Source organism: Pelodiscus sinensis, chromosome 14, assembly GCF_052426305.1.
Source record: "Pelodiscus sinensis isolate ZL-2025 chromosome 14, ASM5242630v1, whole genome shotgun sequence".
Classification (NCBI taxonomy): domain Eukaryota; kingdom Metazoa; phylum Chordata; order Testudines; family Trionychidae; genus Pelodiscus; species Pelodiscus sinensis.
Genome location: NC_143065.1, coordinates 25393080 through 25410227, shown reverse-complemented (window position 1 = coordinate 25410227; position 17148 = coordinate 25393080). Strand labels below are relative to the sequence as shown.

Genomic DNA, 17148 nt, shown 5'->3' with positions numbered 1-17148 from the left:
TGCTGAGTGAAGGCTTGAAAAGAGGGGTGGGTATGAGAAAGATGGAGATGGAGCAAGGCATATGTGAGGGCACAGAGGGGCAGGAGGAGAATGGGGCAGAGAGTGGTGAGGGGGTTGGTATCAGGGAAAAAGGGGGCAGGAGCAGTAAGGGAAGGGGGAGGCACCAGGAGGGTGCAGGGCTAAGGGAAGGTGCAGATGCCAGGTGATTCTGGGGTGAAGCAGAAGGGCAGACACCTGCAGGGGAGGGACCAGCACCAGAGGAGAGAGGCAGGGCAGGTGCGTAGAGAGAGGTGTTAGAAGAGGAGTAGTTCACATGATCAGAGTGTGGCTACTGGAGGAGTGGGCACGGGGGAAAGAAGGGCTGGTGGAGGGGGGCAGGTCGCAGGAGGGCTGAGGGCAGTGAAAAGGGCAGGAGTCAGGACAGCAGAGGAAGGTGAGGAGTTGGGGGGCAGCAGGCACCAGGGGAGATGATGGCGCAAGGAGTGGAGACATGGCAGCAGAGAGAAAAGGTCAAGGTTTATAAAATATTTATTAATAACTTGGTATGCTGCCTATGGCCAGCTTGTTAGTGCCCCGCGGTGCAGTTTGGGTTTATGTGGGAATCAACACGTGGCTGGCGAGAGGGAGCCGAAACAAAAAAGTAGTCAGTGTAATGATCTTCTGTTGATATGTGTTTCAGTACAGGCAGTCCCCGGGTTACGTACAAGATAGGGACTGTAGGTTTGTTCTTAAGTTGAATCTGTATGTAAGTCGGAACTGGCGTCCAGATTCAGCCGCTGCTGAAACTGACCAGCGGCAGACTACAGGAAGCCCGGGGCAGAGTTGCTCTGCCCTGAGCTTCCTGGAATCAGCCTCTGATCAGTTTCAACAGGCTGAATCTGGATGCCAGTTCCATACAGATTCAACTTAAGAAACCCAGGCGTCCCCAAGTCAGCTGCTGCTGAAACTGATCAGCGGCTGATTCCAGGAAGCCCGGAGCAGAGCAACTCTGCCTCTGGCTTCCTGTAGTCAGTGCTGGTCAGTTTCATCAGCGGCTGACTTGGGGACGCCTGGGGCAGAGCAGCTGGGGCGCTGCCGGGTTGGTCCAGTAGCGCCCAGAGCGGCGCTGCGGGACCAACCGGCAGCGCCCCAGCTGCTCTACCACAGGCGTCCGGAGAAAAGCCTGGTCTGCTGGGGCGGGAGGGCATAGTAGCTGCGGCCCCCCCCCCCCAGAAGACTAGGGAGAAGCATCCCGCCGCCCGGGTCCTCCGCGGCTTTGCTCCGCGTCTCCCTGGTCTGCTGGAGACCAGCAGACCAGGGAGACGGGGAGCAAAGCCGGGGAGCACGCGGGCAGCGGACAGCCCAGACGCGCCGCGGCTGTCCTGCTGCCGGCGTCCTCAGAGGCTTTGTTCCCCGTCTCCCTGGTCTGCTGGTCTCCAGCAGACCAGGGAGATGCGGAGCAAACCTTGTTCATAACTGCGGATCCGACGTAAGTCATATCCGCGTAACTCGGGGACTGTCTGTAGTTAAATTCTTGGACTGTCATTACTCATGAAAAGTGCTGTCACATGGGTAGAAATCAGGTAAATATTGTATCTTATTCATATCCGCAGAACCGACTTAAATGGGGCCTGTGTGTTGTGTAGTCTTGCCTTAATCTTTGTATTCATGCCTGTCCGTGTGAGAGAAGCTATTTGTATATATTTGCTTGCGTATGGAACCACACTTAAGTTGAGGCCCTCAGCATGTTCTGTAAGTATCAGTGTGGCCCCTGGGGCTTCCAAAGTTGAGTTGCCTTAGCTCATCCCTGACAGGTGTCTATCTAACCTGGTTTTAAATATCTCCAGTGATGGAGATTCTGCAATCTCCCTAGGCAATTTATTCCAGTGTTTAACCACCGACAGGCAGGAAGTTTTTCCTAATGTCCAACCTAACCTCCCTTGCTGCAATTTAAGCCCATTGCTTCTCATCCTATCCTCAGAGGTCAAGCAGAACAATTTTTTCTTCCTCCTCCTTATGATACTCTTTTAGATACTTGAAAGCTGCTCTCATGTCCCTTTTCGGTCTTCTCTTTTCCAAGGTAAACAAGGCCAATTTCTTCAGCCTTGCCTCATCTCTCATGTTCTCTAGACATTTCATCATTTGTGTTGATCTTCTCTGGACTTTCTCCAGTTTCTCCATGTTTCCTGAAATGTGGCACCCAGAACTGGATATGATACTCCAGCTAGGGCCTAATGTAGATGGCTCATTCCCTGCCTAGGGGACGTGAGACTGGGTGGGTTGGTTTCCAATCCTCCTGTTTATTCTCTTCCTAAGCCAGGAGGGCACAGTAGTTCTGATGGGGGCTCTGCAGGAAGGCAGCCCGCACTGCCCCCTTCCTGAAACCTTGTCCAGGTGTTAAATAGCTGTCCAGCCCACCCTAGAAGTGACTACATGTCAGCGTGCCTGAAGCAACACTGCACCAGCAATGGACAGGAGAATGGCTCCCGGGCATGGCTTGCTCATGACAGCTTCAGTCCCATTGATGGGCCTCAGCCTCTTTCCTTCTACTCCCTCGCTTTGCAATGGGGCTGTAGACTCTGGGGGAGAGGGGTGGAGGCAGGCAGAGGTGTCTCCCTGCAGCAGATGTAGACACATCTCTGTATTAATCATTCTCCCATTGAAGTTTTTAGCTTTGTATTGAGTCCTTTTACATGGAAACTTTGTATTGCGTCTCGGTAGAACAGTCCCTAGGACAAGTGAGGCAGAGACTGTCCCTGTGGGGTGAATGAGATGGGAATGGATAAGGCGGAAGGTGAGCACCTCTGGGCAGTTGCAAAGGTTGGAGAGGGGATGGAAGCCAGATCCAAGATCAATGAACCCTGGGAAGTGGGCCTATTGAAAGGAGACTGGACCTGTGGATGCCTTGGGGGTCTGCAGCAAGGGCCTGCTTTGGGAAGCCCCCTCTTTGGAGGTGAATGTGGCAGCATTGAGACACCACCCAGAAGCCGGCAGACACTAACTGCAGAGTCATGGGACGGCTCTCACAGATCTTGCACATGCATAAGATGATAGATCTGCAGGAAGGTGATGGTGGGGGGGTCAGCTGCCCCGGGAGAAAAATAATATAAAATTTAGTTAAAAATAGATGTCACGCATTTTTAAAAGGAATACCATATCTCCTGCCTTTTGTCTGTTTTTGTCTCTTTAGGCCCCCAGTTAAAAATTTCAAAAGCACTTGAGTGACTAAAGTCATTTTTGAAAATTGGACTTGGAAATCTAAGCTCAGATTTTCAAAGGTAATTAAACTCCTAAAGAGACAGTTGCCAACTCGGATCCTCAAAGATATCGATCTGTTCTTTACACACCTTTGAAAATCTGGTCATAAGTGTCCTAGTCAGTTCTGAAAACGTGAGATGTAGGAGCCCAGTCCTAATTCCTTCAGGCTTTTTTTTTTTTTTTTTTTTTTTAATTTGAACTTTTAGCTACACTAATTCCCCTCCTTTCTCTTTCACTATCCAATAAATGCACGGATCGAAATTATAGGTGTTTTGTGACTATGCTGACTTGAGAGTGGAAAGATTTCATATTGTCATGTATGATTCCTGATAACCCATCTCAATTATGAAAAACTAGGTTGATACCTGTTCATATCAGGAGCTCATTTCCTCATTTAATTCAGTTCCTCATTTGCAGTATCTCATTAGGATGTTTAGTGGAGAAGATAGTGTGTGTGTGTGTGTGTGGTTTTTTTATTATTATTATTTATACTGTGGGCAAAGTATGGGCTCACAAGAATTCCTCCATTGTTTTACCATGAGTCTCAAAACATTTGGTGTTTTTCTAAAGACCTGGAGTCAATTGATTATGTAGGAATCTCAGCTTTCATTTTTAAAAAGTTCTCTATACTTCTGGGCCTTACAGCTGAGGAGGAAAGCTTTAAAACATGAACCCTAAATACTCAAACAAAAGGCCAATAAAAATCCAACATGTTTTATTTTTAAAATATCTTATGATTTATAGATCAGTCTCATAACTTTGTGTAGGCGTTCCTTGTGATTTTTGGGTTGGCAATACTGCTCCTTGATTGGTGAATTTAGAGAGGTCTCTCCCTTCAGTTTCCCTTTCCACCCTCCTTTTTTGTCACAGGTCATCAGAGAATCATAGAGATAATGGAGAGTAGGGTGAGTCCATGACTCTGGTTAATGACAGGTCAGGGTGACTAACTATTATCAGCCAGTGGTCTGAATGAGCTATCTACTGCCATCTGTTAATCAACTGTCACATCTAACTGAAAGTCACAGAAGATGGAAACAGGTTTTATTTCTGGTGGTGTAGAGTCTATTTGGGAATCCTCAATTATATCTGACCCTTTACATTCAGTGTTTAAAGGCAGAGCTGACTGACTAGACTCAATTGAGAGTCCTTGTCTTGTCTCAGTGATTGCCTGCGCAAAAATCATTGATAAAATCTTGTGTAGACTGACCTTGGACTCAACATGCAGGCAAAGTGTTGAAGGGCAGTGCAAAGGAGGCAATGGTGGTGAGGTACCATATTACCTAGTGAAATCATTGGTGCTGAAATCACTAAGGACTGGAACTTGACCACAGAATTGACACTTTCTTAACAAAGACTCAATTTTTGCTATTTAAAAAGTAAATCAATGTAACAGAAAACTGCAACGCTCTCTGGTAACTTTTTAAAAAGTAAACTTTATTGAAAAAACTGGATAGTTTGCAATTGAAAATATCTGACCTACACTTAAGGCAATCTTAAAATCTTATGTGATATATTTGTGTGGTTGTGGTGTTTTTTTTTTCTTTTCTTTTGCTTAACAAAAAATCCTGGGGGGGGGGCCGCCAAAATGGTTCGAATGGGGCCCCGCACTTCCTAAAGCCGGCCCTGCATGTAGGCATTTACCTTAATTCTATATTTCTTAGTTTTCAGACACTGAGTTGTGCTGAACTTGAGATGCTGGAAGGGATGAGCTATCATTAGCATTAACTCTGCATTAATTACGTTTTTTTTGCCATTTATTCATTGAGAGCTTATTGTGATATGAATATGAAAGAAACATTGAAAGTCACATGACTGGATACAAAGCTATTAAAAATTACATCATCACCAATATTTAACCATTTTTAAAAGGCATAGTATTTATCTTATTCACTTTTCATTTATATACCACAATGTATGGGCCAGGTCTTTTGGAGTTCATGCACTCGGTGTCACTTTTACTCTTGAAGAACACAGACTATTTCTACCATCCATTTTCCTCTGACCTGTGCTTTTGTGTGGAGAAAGTGATATGACAATACCGTGTCTCACGAGCCACATGTAGCTCTACTCAAATCCCACTCCTAGCTGTGTCCCCACCTCTTGGCACCATGCCTAGCCCCGTCCCCACAGTGTCAGTATAGCTCCCCTCTGGTGACACCCCCAGTCTTGGCAGGAGGCTAGGGGGAGGGATGGGAAGTGGGAGCAGAGTTAGAAGCTGGTCCTGCCACTGCCTCGCTATGGCTCTGCTCCTATTCCTGCCCCCAACCTTGGCCCCTGACCAGGAGAGCCATCAAATTTGTCAGGCCCCCGGGCAAGGTGGGGGGAGGGCAGTGGCTCTGTGCTCCTGGAAGGAGCAGGACTGCAAATGGCAGTGGCGGGTCTGAGACTGCCAGCCAGCAGCACTTCCTGGAGTGTGCTGCACCCCTCCTCAGACAGCCCTCAGAGCTGCTTGGAGTGTGCTGCAGTGGTGGCCATTTAAAGGGCCTGTGGCTCTGCTCGTAGATGCTTTGGTAGCATCAGCAGCCAGATCCATGGGCCCTTCTGAATCATCAGGCCCCAGAGCAATTGCTACCTTTGCCATCCCCTGTCTGCAGGCCTGCCCTTGGCTGTGGCCCTGTTCTCAGCCTGAGACCCGCATCCTCCCCCTCTGTGGCTCCAGACTTGGCCCCCTTTCCCCTGTGTGTGTTTCTTCATCCAAAGCTGTGACCCTGCTCTGGTGACTGGCTTCAGGTGTGATGAGGAATGGTGGGGAGGGGGCACAGAGAATGATAAGAGGGGGCGAGCCTCAAAAGTTTGGGGACCACAGAGCTAAAAATAACATTTTGAAAACAGGAAGATTAAACTTGATTAGTTTTTAAAAGTAAGTGTAGAAAATGGTGGTGGTGAAGCAGCTTCATTTTATACAGTGGAAACTGCAATTGATTCCACATTATACCTTTGTTGATATTATACGTTTGAATAAGGACTTTATCTGCACCCCATCTGTGGTATATTTGACAATGTCATTGTTCAAATCTAAAAAATGTATATGTTATCAAGCGTGCCAAGGAAAAACTAAGAGAAAGTCCATTTGTCAGGCATACACAAGGTAATTGACATTTGTTATCTACTCCACTTAGGTTCATCAGAGGCCTTATCCCAGGATTGCATGGTAAGGGCAAACAGTGACCTGGCCTTTTAGCTTCTGCTTCAATGCATGGTTAGTCATTGCCACAATCCATGATCTAATTAGGAATGAGGCTTTTAATTGTGGACATATTACAGAGAACTGGCTGAATGATAGCTTGCTCGGTCTTGGTTTTTCTTTTTCTGACTGTGAGTGGTTCAGCATGATTGAAAAGTGAATTTGTCGGAGTCTGATCTTAGGTGTAGAAAATACCTTATCATAAGGACAGGTTGATGTAGTATGAGACTTCCTGGATAAAATGAATTTGGGAATTTTAGCCATGTACCAGTCCCATTCCTTAATGGAATTTCTGTCAGAGCCTGTTGCGCCTGCTGTTGGAGTCACTGACATCCCAATCCTCAGAGGCATTTAGCTGCTCAAATCCCATTGATGTGAACTTTGAGGATCTGAGCCTCACATTTCTCAATGGGGTGACTTCTGTATCATTCACCATGCCACTTGCTAGTCTGTTTGAGATTTCATGGCCTCTGAATAGTGTCAGATTCAACTCATGCTCATGTGTACACCACACATCTGATTTAGGGACAGAACTGGAAAAAGGGTGTGTTTAAAATAAACTACACCTTAATCACAATTAGATCATCATTGCTTTTTGCTTTTGCATTGCATCATTACTTTCTAAGCTCGGTCAAGGTGGTGGATGTCTCCAACTAAATCACTTATATGGTCCCCATCCATCTGCACACTAGCTGAGTACCTTACACTGTTTCAGTTATTTATCCATACAACTCTGCTCGGAAGTATTAGCCCCATTTTACAGCTGGGGCACTGAGGCATAGAGATACTAAATGACTTTTCCAAAGACACAGGAAGTCTGGGGCAAAGCAGGGAACTGAAACTGGGTCTCCCAAGTTCTAGGCTAAAGCCCCTCAACAATGGGCCTAACTACCTAACCAAGCCTCCTCTCCTAAGTTGTGTCTGTGGCCCATGCTCTGAGGCTATGTCTACACTACAATGATCTATTGGAAAAAGGTACGCAAACTGCACACCTTTTTCCAATAGTTTTTTTGGAAGAGGCTCTTCTAAAATTTGGCCCGTCTACACTGGGCCAAATTTCTGAAAAAGCCTTCTCTCTCGGAAGAGCCCTTTTTCTTTGTGGGAGGAGGAAGACAGGGCTTTTGAAAGAGTGCATTTGTTCTTCGGCAAAAAAAAGCAGAAGAGCAGACATGTTCCCTGGATTTGGTATCCTGGAAAAGCCCTGTAGTCTAGACACGCCTGAGTTTCATGTTTCAAAACATTCTGAGGAAAATTAGTGTTTAGTCATCTGCAAAGGTTTGCTTTGATCCTACAGGATATTGTAACAATCAGTTTTCTGTGACCTTTTGAGACATCGGGATTGTAATGAGGAAGGGCATGACTCACCCAGCTGCATGTAGGTAGGTTCACTGTCTTTTGCAGTGGTTGATGTAGCAGCGCTTTAGTCATCTGACCAAGATACACAGCAGTCGTTTCGGGGTATTAAATCAGGAAAAACACAACTTTAAACCAGGGGCATCCGATGAATCTTCAGTAAGACCTTCCCCCTCATTACATTTGGAGCTCATTTTCAAACAGTCCCCCAAGGTCTTGTTGTCCCTTCTGCCACGAGGTTCATCCAACCAGTAAGTTATCTTAGGCAAAAGCTGTATCTACACTATAACTTACGTTGGCACAATTTGTGTCACCCGTGGGGTGATTAACTCACTTATTATTAAATAAGTGCTAGTGTGGACAGTGTTGTGTTGGTGGGAAAACTGCTCTTGTTGACGTAGCTTCTGCCACTCATAGGGGCTAAAGTAGTTAAGCTGACAGAAAGCTCTCTCCCATTGACTTAGGATGGCTTCATTACTGAGAGTACAACAGTGCAGTTGTACCCATCCAGCTGTGCCTCTGTAAACCCTGTAATGTAGCAATGCCCTCAGTATCTGGCTGCAAAGAGACTTCTCTCGCATCAGATGCAGAGCTCTGCTCTCCTCCTTGTTCAACCCTGAACTGGAGTAGGTCTCCTCCTTTTAATTCCCCACTCTGACTGACCACTGTTGCAGATGCAGTGGGGCAGGGCCATCTGAGTCTAGAGGCTGTCACTATCCCTCTCCTTGCAGTATGTGGTCTGTCTACCCCATCACAGGAACCTACATGCCTACATCCCCAAAATCCTCCTCAGAGGTTACAAGATATACAGATAAGCTGTGACAGATTGAATGTGGGGGAATATCACCAGTGGTAGAAGGCCCTTTTAGACTCTGAGATAACTGCAGTTGAATCTGTGAAATCCTGACCAGCAGGACTGTTTCAAATTATGCACAAACTGCTTAACCTCAGTCCACTTTAGGCTTACAATGTTTATTGTTTCTCAGTCTGACGAGCCATTTATAATTCTATAAGATTGAGTGTTCTGGCTGAGTTGACTACAGGCAGTCCCCGGGTTACGTACAAGATAGGGACTGTAGGTTTGTTCTTAAGTTGAATTTGTATGTAAGTCGGAACTGGTACATATTGTAGGGGAAACTCTAGCCAAGCATTTCTCCAGAGCTCAGTTTTATTCTCCCACACCTCACTTCCCTCAGTCCTTTATTCTCAAGCTGAGGTGTCTGCTGAGAAAAGCCGCTCCGCATCTCCCTGGTCTGCTGGGGGGAAGCAGCTAGTGCAGGGTTGCCTCACCCCGTTTGTAAGTAGGGATCCGATGTAAGTCGGATCCATGTAACCCGGGGACTGCCTGTACTTCTGTGTGAATAGCGCTGCATCAGGAGGCAAAAAAACCCAACCAACCAAAAACAAAACAAAACACCCCACATTGTATCTACTGATTGATTCTAATTTTGTTTTTGTTACTGACATTTTGAATGTATTTGTGACCACTCACCCATGTGATTAAGGTGACCAGAAATCTCAATATTATTGGAACCATCCTGATATTAGGGGCTTTGTCTTATATATGCAGTTATACTCTCCCACCCTCCCTTGGGGAAAAATAGTGGTACAATTTTTCACACTTACTGTCTGGTCACCCTACGTGAGTTAGATCTTTGTCCTTCATGTCTCAGTGAAAACAGTAATGAAACAGTGAACCCTTTATTGATAAGGATTGATGATGACTCTTTTCAAGCTGCCAACCATGTTGACATAGCCTGCTTTTATGCCTTTGCTTAAGAATGAACATTTGGACATTAAGAACTTTCATTTGTCTAATTTCTTGAATTATGAGAGCTTGCTTTTCCAATCTTTATCTTACACTGATGTTAGCATTTAGAGTTCCTCATTATTTCTTTTTAAATCTTTTTTAAAGAGAAATTTTACGCACTTGTAATTCATTCATCCTAAACCAAAAAGGTTTTAAGTGAGGTACCATGGTTTGAAGAATCCTAAAATTAGGAGGCCTTAAGTGAGCCCTATTAAAATGCAGTTTCCTACCTGAATTGTCTAGAACAAATGTGTCTCAATGGAGAAGTCCTTAAAAAAATTCTGAGAAAAATCAATAGAAAAACAGAGTACATACACATGCATAAAATGGTATACTTTAAGGCTACGTCTACACTGGCCCCAAATTCCGGAAAAGGGATGCAAAGCAGGTAAGTCAGCATAGGGAAATCCGCGGGGGATTTAAATATCCCCCGCGGATTTAAATAAACATGTCCGCCGCTTTTTTTCCGGCTTGGGGAAAAGCCGGAAAAAAGCGTCTAGACTGGCGCGATCCTCCGGAATAAAGCCCTTTTCCGGAGGATCTCTCCTTCAGGTAGGAATAAGAGATCCTCCGGAAAAGGGCTTTATTCCGGAGGATCGCGCCAGTCTAGACGCTTTTTTCCAGCTTTTCCCCAAGCCGGAAAAAAAGCGGCGGACATGTTTATTTAAATCCGCGGGGGATATTTAAATCCCCCGCGGATTTCCCTATGCTGACTTACCTGCTTTGCATCCCTTTTCCGGAATTTGGGGCCAGTGTAGACGTAGCCTAAATGTTTGTAAGTTTCAAACGGAACCAAATTTTGTCAAATTGTTTCTTCCTCATTGAAGACTATAAAAAAAGCTGAGCTTGCCATTTCTAAATGCAACATGTTTAAAATTGTGCAAATAAAAAATTCATTCAGAACATATGGGAAGAGGTGTAATTTGTTTTCCTCAAGAAGATTCTAAGCTGATTTTGCTAAAATTAAGAAACCAAAACAAAGATGAACAAATCATAAAATTTTATACAAATTATTTTTGTGCTGTATTGACTCCAGGAGGCAACAAGTAGCATGGGCTGAAGGACCCTGAGGAGCATGGGGTGGCCATGCAGCCAACAGCTGGAGAGACGCATCAGTTTCCCCTTCAAAGCATTGCTTCTCTCCAGCCGCTGGCTGCATGACCACCCCCTGTCCTCTGGAATCCTCCATCCAGCACCTGCACTACTCACCAACATCTGTGCCTCTTGCCTGCTCTCTGAGGCTGCAGGTGAGCTTTTGTTTGTAAGTTGGATGTTTGCACTCGGGGAGTGCCTTTACTTTGGAGGCTAGAGATTGAACAATTTTAGGCTGTTTCCAGTTCCACAGCACGGGGGAGACCTGACCCATTGCTGAACTGAAACTGAAGGTGTTGTCTCTTCTGAGTGCATGTGCATATCTCACATTAGCTTTATATTAAATGCATGTAAGAGAGCTTGGCCCTACTCTCTTTTGGGGAAAAGATAGTCTAAGGTAAGGAAGACTACATCTTTATTAGGTTAACTCGTTCCCTGCAGTAAAGATATTTACATCTGCTTCGTGGCAAATTGATCATTTTGACCTTTGGATCTGATGAAATTTTTCTCAGCATAGCCTACAGTTACAAGAAGGGAGTTAAATTACGAAGCAACAGAAAGAAATATTTCAGAATGGAAGGATTGGCAATGGCTGTTGGGACAGGGAACAATGAGGCTTAAGATTTAATGTAAAAAAAACCAACCAGGGTAGGTTGAATTTCTTTGCCATTTACTCATTGGAGCTCTGCCTATGTTTCAAATTGTCAAAAAAAAAAAAACCTTAGCAGTCTTGGCTTAATAAATTAATCAGTTGCTTAAACGCGCACACACACAAATAACAAAGATAAAAGACATTAAGCTGCTTTAGGCCTGATCCTCCAGAATCTTATTCAAACAAATGGGCTCACTGACTTTAGTGTGACCACTTGCGTGAGTAAAGGTTGGAAGACTGAGCCTTTTCTACTTACCTAATCTGTTTAAGTATTTATACTGTATTTATCACCATGGTAGCTTTAAGAAATAACATGGCACATTGATTAAAATGGGAAAAGCCACTAGCTCCATCACCACACTTCATAAGATGTGCTATTACTTCCTCAATGCACCATTCAGAATACACTTTGTTGCAAACTACACCAAAAGGATATTTTACAGAGTTGTTCATCTCACATGCCCTAACTTTTCCAATTTCATTTTCAGGTGGATATGTTGCTAATAGTTTAGCAATCATGACGGATGCACTTCATATGCTAACTGACCTCAGTGGTATCCTTTTGACTCTGCTTGCTTTGTGGTTATCTTCAAAATCACCAACAAAAAAGTTTACCTTTGGATTTCATCGCTTTGGTATGTAGCTGCCAGATTTTACTATTAGAGCAGTGTTGTACATGATAACTACAAGGAAAGTCTGCAAGTCAGACTTCAGAGCCATAGTGTAAAGCAGTGTTTACCAATTTTATTTGGCCACAGAACTCTTTTAAACTCGAAATAATTTTGTGGAACACCTAATAACAATCTTGTATATGGAGCTGAAAATGTAGACCACAAATAAGGCGATCACACCACTGACTGACTGCGCATAAAGTGCTGAGTAGTGACATCATCGTCCCCACTCTCTGGCTAAGCTGGCATTACACAGGGACACTTATTGTGGCAAACACAAATGAAAATTGTTTTCAATAAAATTAATAAATTCTTAAATATTAATTATTTTTTAAAAATCATACAATATTGTTGTAATGGAATTTTTTTGCGGAACCCTTATTTTTGCTTTGCGGAACCCCGGGGTTCAGAACACCGGGTGGGAAACACTGGTGTAGAGCATGAAATAACAAAATCAGAAATGAGGATATGTAAATCACATTGTAGAGGCCTGACTGTCATATATACGAAGGGCCCTTTACAATTCTCTGTTCATAGCAGGTGGCAGAAAGCTGGCTATGCTGGCTTTTTGGCACCAGGGCTTTTCCCTAGCGACACACTGGGGCCCATGATTTGACCTGGTCTCTCCAGCCCAAGGTTGTGGTACATTGATAGGGTTTCTGGGGGGAGGTTCCACTGCTGCAACTTGTGCTATAGCTATTCGTAGGGCTCGACAAATAATACAATCTACTCGCCACGGGCGAGTAGATTGTAACCCGGAAGAGCCGGAGAGCGGTTCGGCGAGCCCTGGCTATTTGTATGGCCAAATAGGAGATAATGTTCTCCTTGACTGTCAGATTGTAACCTTTCATGAGAACTAACATCACTGAAAAGTTTAATAAAATACCCAAAAGGGCAGGCATGTCAACCTTAACTTTTTTCTTCTTTACTACTTTGCTGTGCATTCAGATGAGTGATGTAGAGACGGTTCTATTTCTGTTGGCAGTATTTTTTTAAATAACTGTACCTTAGAAGCCTATTTATGAAACTCATGTCACTGTGATAATCTCATGTTAAATTATGTAGGAAAAGTACAGTCTTTTCCTTACAAATAACTTAGCATAGTGAGTCATTATCACCTGAGAGCATCTTCTAGTCTAAAGACTTATCTACACAGAGGTATGTTGAACATATATGGCTGTAGAAATACCAGCATTGATTCGTAAAGCCGTCAGTTAAGTCTTTACTGCAAAGAGTGTGATCTTAACTTGTAGTAACTAACCCTCGTTAGCTGATTCAGGATAAAATTGCAGCAAAGATAAGCCTGGGGCACCTTAGAGACTAACAAAAAATGTAGATGGTAACATGAGCTTTTGTGGGCACAACCCACTTATTCCCACAAAAGCTTATGATACCATCTACACTTTTTGCTAGTACTGTATTTAAGGTGCCACAGGACTTTTTACTGATTTTTAATTTTTTTCAGTTACAGACTAACACTCTGAAACTTTTCAGCAAGATAAGGTAATTTGACTTTGAACTTGGGTGAACAGCTCAAGTTACAGACTGTAGAGGAGCTCATGGTTGAATTTGAGCTGCTCAAACAGGTTGTCATGTCTTTGCTACTATTTGAACCTGAATTAGCTGTGACTTTTACAGATGCTATTAGACTAAGGCCTGAAAGGAAAGTCCAGAAGAACCTAACATCACTTCTCTAGTAAACCCAATCCTGATTCCATGGAACTTGATGGCAGGAATCTGGAAAATTCAGAGTTAAGTTTTTAATGATTGTTTTAGCTCTTAGGAATGAAAGTTTATTTGGCTTTCTTTCAAGTAGGTTCTGACGAGTATGTGATTTTTAAGGATTGTAATCTAAATGTTTCTCCCAGGATATGGGTGTTGCCTGACAAATCTAACAAGGGTAAAAATAGGATATTTCTCTTACCAGCCAGTGACGAGGCTCTCACTGTCTGTAGTTCTGTTGGTTGCTCATGCAACTAGGGCCTCTGTACACCTCTCAGTTTTGATTGAGGAAGTCTATTAAGACAAGTATACCTCTCTGGCCCACCACAACCTCTATCATTATGTCAATGTTATCTGTATTACAGAAGCACCTGGAGGACCTTCTTCTGCTTGGTGTGGTACACACACACACACACATAAATATGGTAAAAGATAGTCACTGTCCCAAAGTGTTTACAGTCTGTGGACCAGATTTGGATGCCCTAACTTGTGCTGAATAGTACCTTACTTTTTGAGTAGTTCTGTTGACTTCAGAGGGGTCCCTTGTGAAAATAAGGTACCACTCACTGTGGGTGGTGGTCATCACAGTCTAGCCCTAGATACAAAAGAGAAAGGAAATATAGATCTGTTTTACAGAGGAGGAAGTGATATACAAAGGGATTAAATTACTTGCTCAAGTTCACACCGGAAGTCTGTGGAAGAGCCGGGTCTCTCAATGCTGAGTCTGACAATGCTTAATCACAATGCTGTCTTTCCTCTCTACTACATGCTACTTGGGAGAGACGCATCACAAAGAACTCTGCTTTGTGCAAGGCTCTCCTACACAGTCTTATTTCACTTTGCAGCAGTAGTTCTGTTATGTTGAGGACATTCCAGGAACACAAAGGGGAAATGAAATACCATTTCTCCTAATATGGTACATTTTCTTGAGTTCTGATTTTATTCTGATATGATTCTTTCTGTGGTCTTTGAGCAAATTACTTAACCCCTTCCTATTTTAGGCATAAAAATATAAGATTTTTTTAAATAACCTCAATTCTAAGAAGATTAATTAGTTCATGGCTGTAAAACAACTGTGAAGATTGGAAGTGCTTTTTATGTTTTAATTGAATTAATAATGTGTGATTGCAGGTCGTGAATTGTAAACATTTTAACAGGAACTTTTAACTTTTTATGTTTTATGAAATATCAGATTTTACTATTTCTGCTTTACTGTGATTTTAAATGTCTTTTTTTTTTAAGCTCAGTGCTTACATAATGGTATTACATTTACAATTCATATTTCAGATTTTATAGCAGTAGGTAGCAGATTCATTAGCTTCATCACCTAACCCTATAACACTTTGCCATCAATTAGTCTCTCAAGCAATACCGTGTAATACTTTCAGTAGCAAGGCTCATTGAGGCTCTAACAAGAAAGGGTCTGCCAGCATTTCCATTAGAAACATTTCTTTCAAGAGTTTTTAATTTTGTTGTAGGGGTTACCTTACCTTTACATTGAAACATGACCTTTCAGGTTTGCCACAGAGCACTTTTGGGGGACTTTGAATACACACAGACGTTTCTTAAGTAATGTTTTGAGTTTTTAAGCCTCATTTAAAAAAAAACTTTTCCGGAGTTTTTTGTATGCATTTAGAACTAAAAAACTAATGTATATAATCTGTCGATAGAAGTAAAGTGACTTGAGACCAACCTAAGACAAGAATGAAGGATTAGAGAAATTCATTTAAAAAAACAGCTGTTTTTTAAAACTGTTTTGTTGAAAATATTTGGCAGTCCTGGACACTCTCACTAAGACTGTTTTGGGCTCAGCAGAGGACTTGTATCTCACTGCGCTTCTTTTACACTAGCAACAAATAGTTGAGAGTTTAAGTAGAGTAAGAACAACTATGTCCCAGCGATTTTTTTCCACAGCTTTTCCATGGGAGGGTAATTGGCTCTAAATCAATTATTCTATGTAATGCTTCTCATTCAAGAATTTAAAAACATTAATTCAAGGAACCTCATAGTACAGGCAGTCCCCAGGTTACGCGGATCCGACTTATGTCAGATCCGCACTTATGAACGGGGCTTTTCTCGCCCTGGAGGACGCGGGCGGCAGGACTGCCCAAACACGCCCGCGGTCCCGCCGCCTGCGTCCTCCGGGGCGAGAAAAGCTGCTCCGCGGTCCCCCCTTCCCCCCCAGCAGACCAGGGAGACGCGGAGCAAAGCCGCGGAGGACCTGGGTGGGGGGACTGCGGCGCGTCTGGGCGGTCCCCTCCGCCCGGGTCCTCCGCGGGTTTGCTCCGCATCTCCCTGGTCTGCTGGGGGTCTCCCCCAGTTGCTCTGCCCCGGGTTTCCTGGAATCAGCCGCTGATCAGTTTCAGCGGCAGCTGACGTGGGGACGCCTGGGGTTCTTAAGTCAAATCTGTATGTAAGTCGGAATTGGCGTCCAGATACAGCCGCTGTTGAAACTGATCAGAGGCTGATTCCAGGAAGCCCGGGGCAGAGCAACTCTGCCTCGGGGTTCCTGGAGTCAGCCGCTGGTCAGTTTCAGCAGCGGCTGAATCTGGACGCCAGTTCCGACTTACATACAGATTCAACTTAAGAACAAACTTACAGTCCCTATCTTGTACGTAACCCGGGGACTGCCTGTATCTCTGTGAGAGATCTAAGCATTGTTTCCTTCATTTTACTGCTGAGGGCATGTAAGAGTTTAAACATGTACAAGGATTGACCTACTTAATTGAGGCTTCCATGTTTGATCATTCTGGTATAAGTGCCCAATTCACACAAGTCAGCTGAAGAGCTGGTGATGGAACACACAAGAGATTCTTCTCATGACCAGGGCTGGCCTGAGCCATTCTTGCGCCCTGGGTGCCTGGCGCATGCGCAGCCCCTGCCCTGGGTGCACGGCGCATGCGTGGTACCATCCCTGGGCACACGGCGCATGCATGGCCCCACCCCCGGGTGCCCAGCAGCTCCAAAAGGTTGGGGACCTTACCTACAGGATCTTTACAGAGCATTCTTAAAACTGAAATACCCACCTGGAGAAGTGAAAAAACAAATTGACAGAGCCAAAAAAGTACCCAGACATGAACTACTTCAAGACAGACCCAAAAGAGAAAATAACAGAACTCCACTTATTACCTATAGTCCACAACTCAGACCCCTCTAGCACATTATACACAATCTCCAACCCATCTTGGAAAATGATCCCTCAGGGTACGTCTACACTACAGCGCTAGTTCGAACTAACTTAGTTCGAATTAGTTAATTCGAACTAAGCTAGTTCGAACTAACGCATCTAGAACTAAAAACTAGTTCGAACTAGCGTTTTGCTAGTTCGAACTAGTAAGTCCACATTGAGTGGACTCTGAACAGGGCTTAAGGATGGCCGGAAGCAGTGCCGGCAGGGCATAAAAGGAGGACTTAGAGCATGGAGATG

General features: G+C 44.0%; 1 protein-coding gene across 2 annotated transcripts in view; it reads left to right on the top strand.

The window, feature by feature from the left end:
- Nucleotides 1–17148, top strand: part of SLC30A4 (solute carrier family 30 member 4) — a 53295-nt gene that overhangs the window by 4159 nt on the left and 31988 nt on the right. For both annotated transcript variants that reach the window (XM_075897167.2, XM_075897166.2), the window contains exon 3: nt 11817–11963. In XM_075897167.2, the coding sequence (XP_075753282.1) occupies nt 11817–11963 (147 nt within the window). The remainder of the gene's footprint in view (nt 1–11816; nt 11964–17148) is intronic.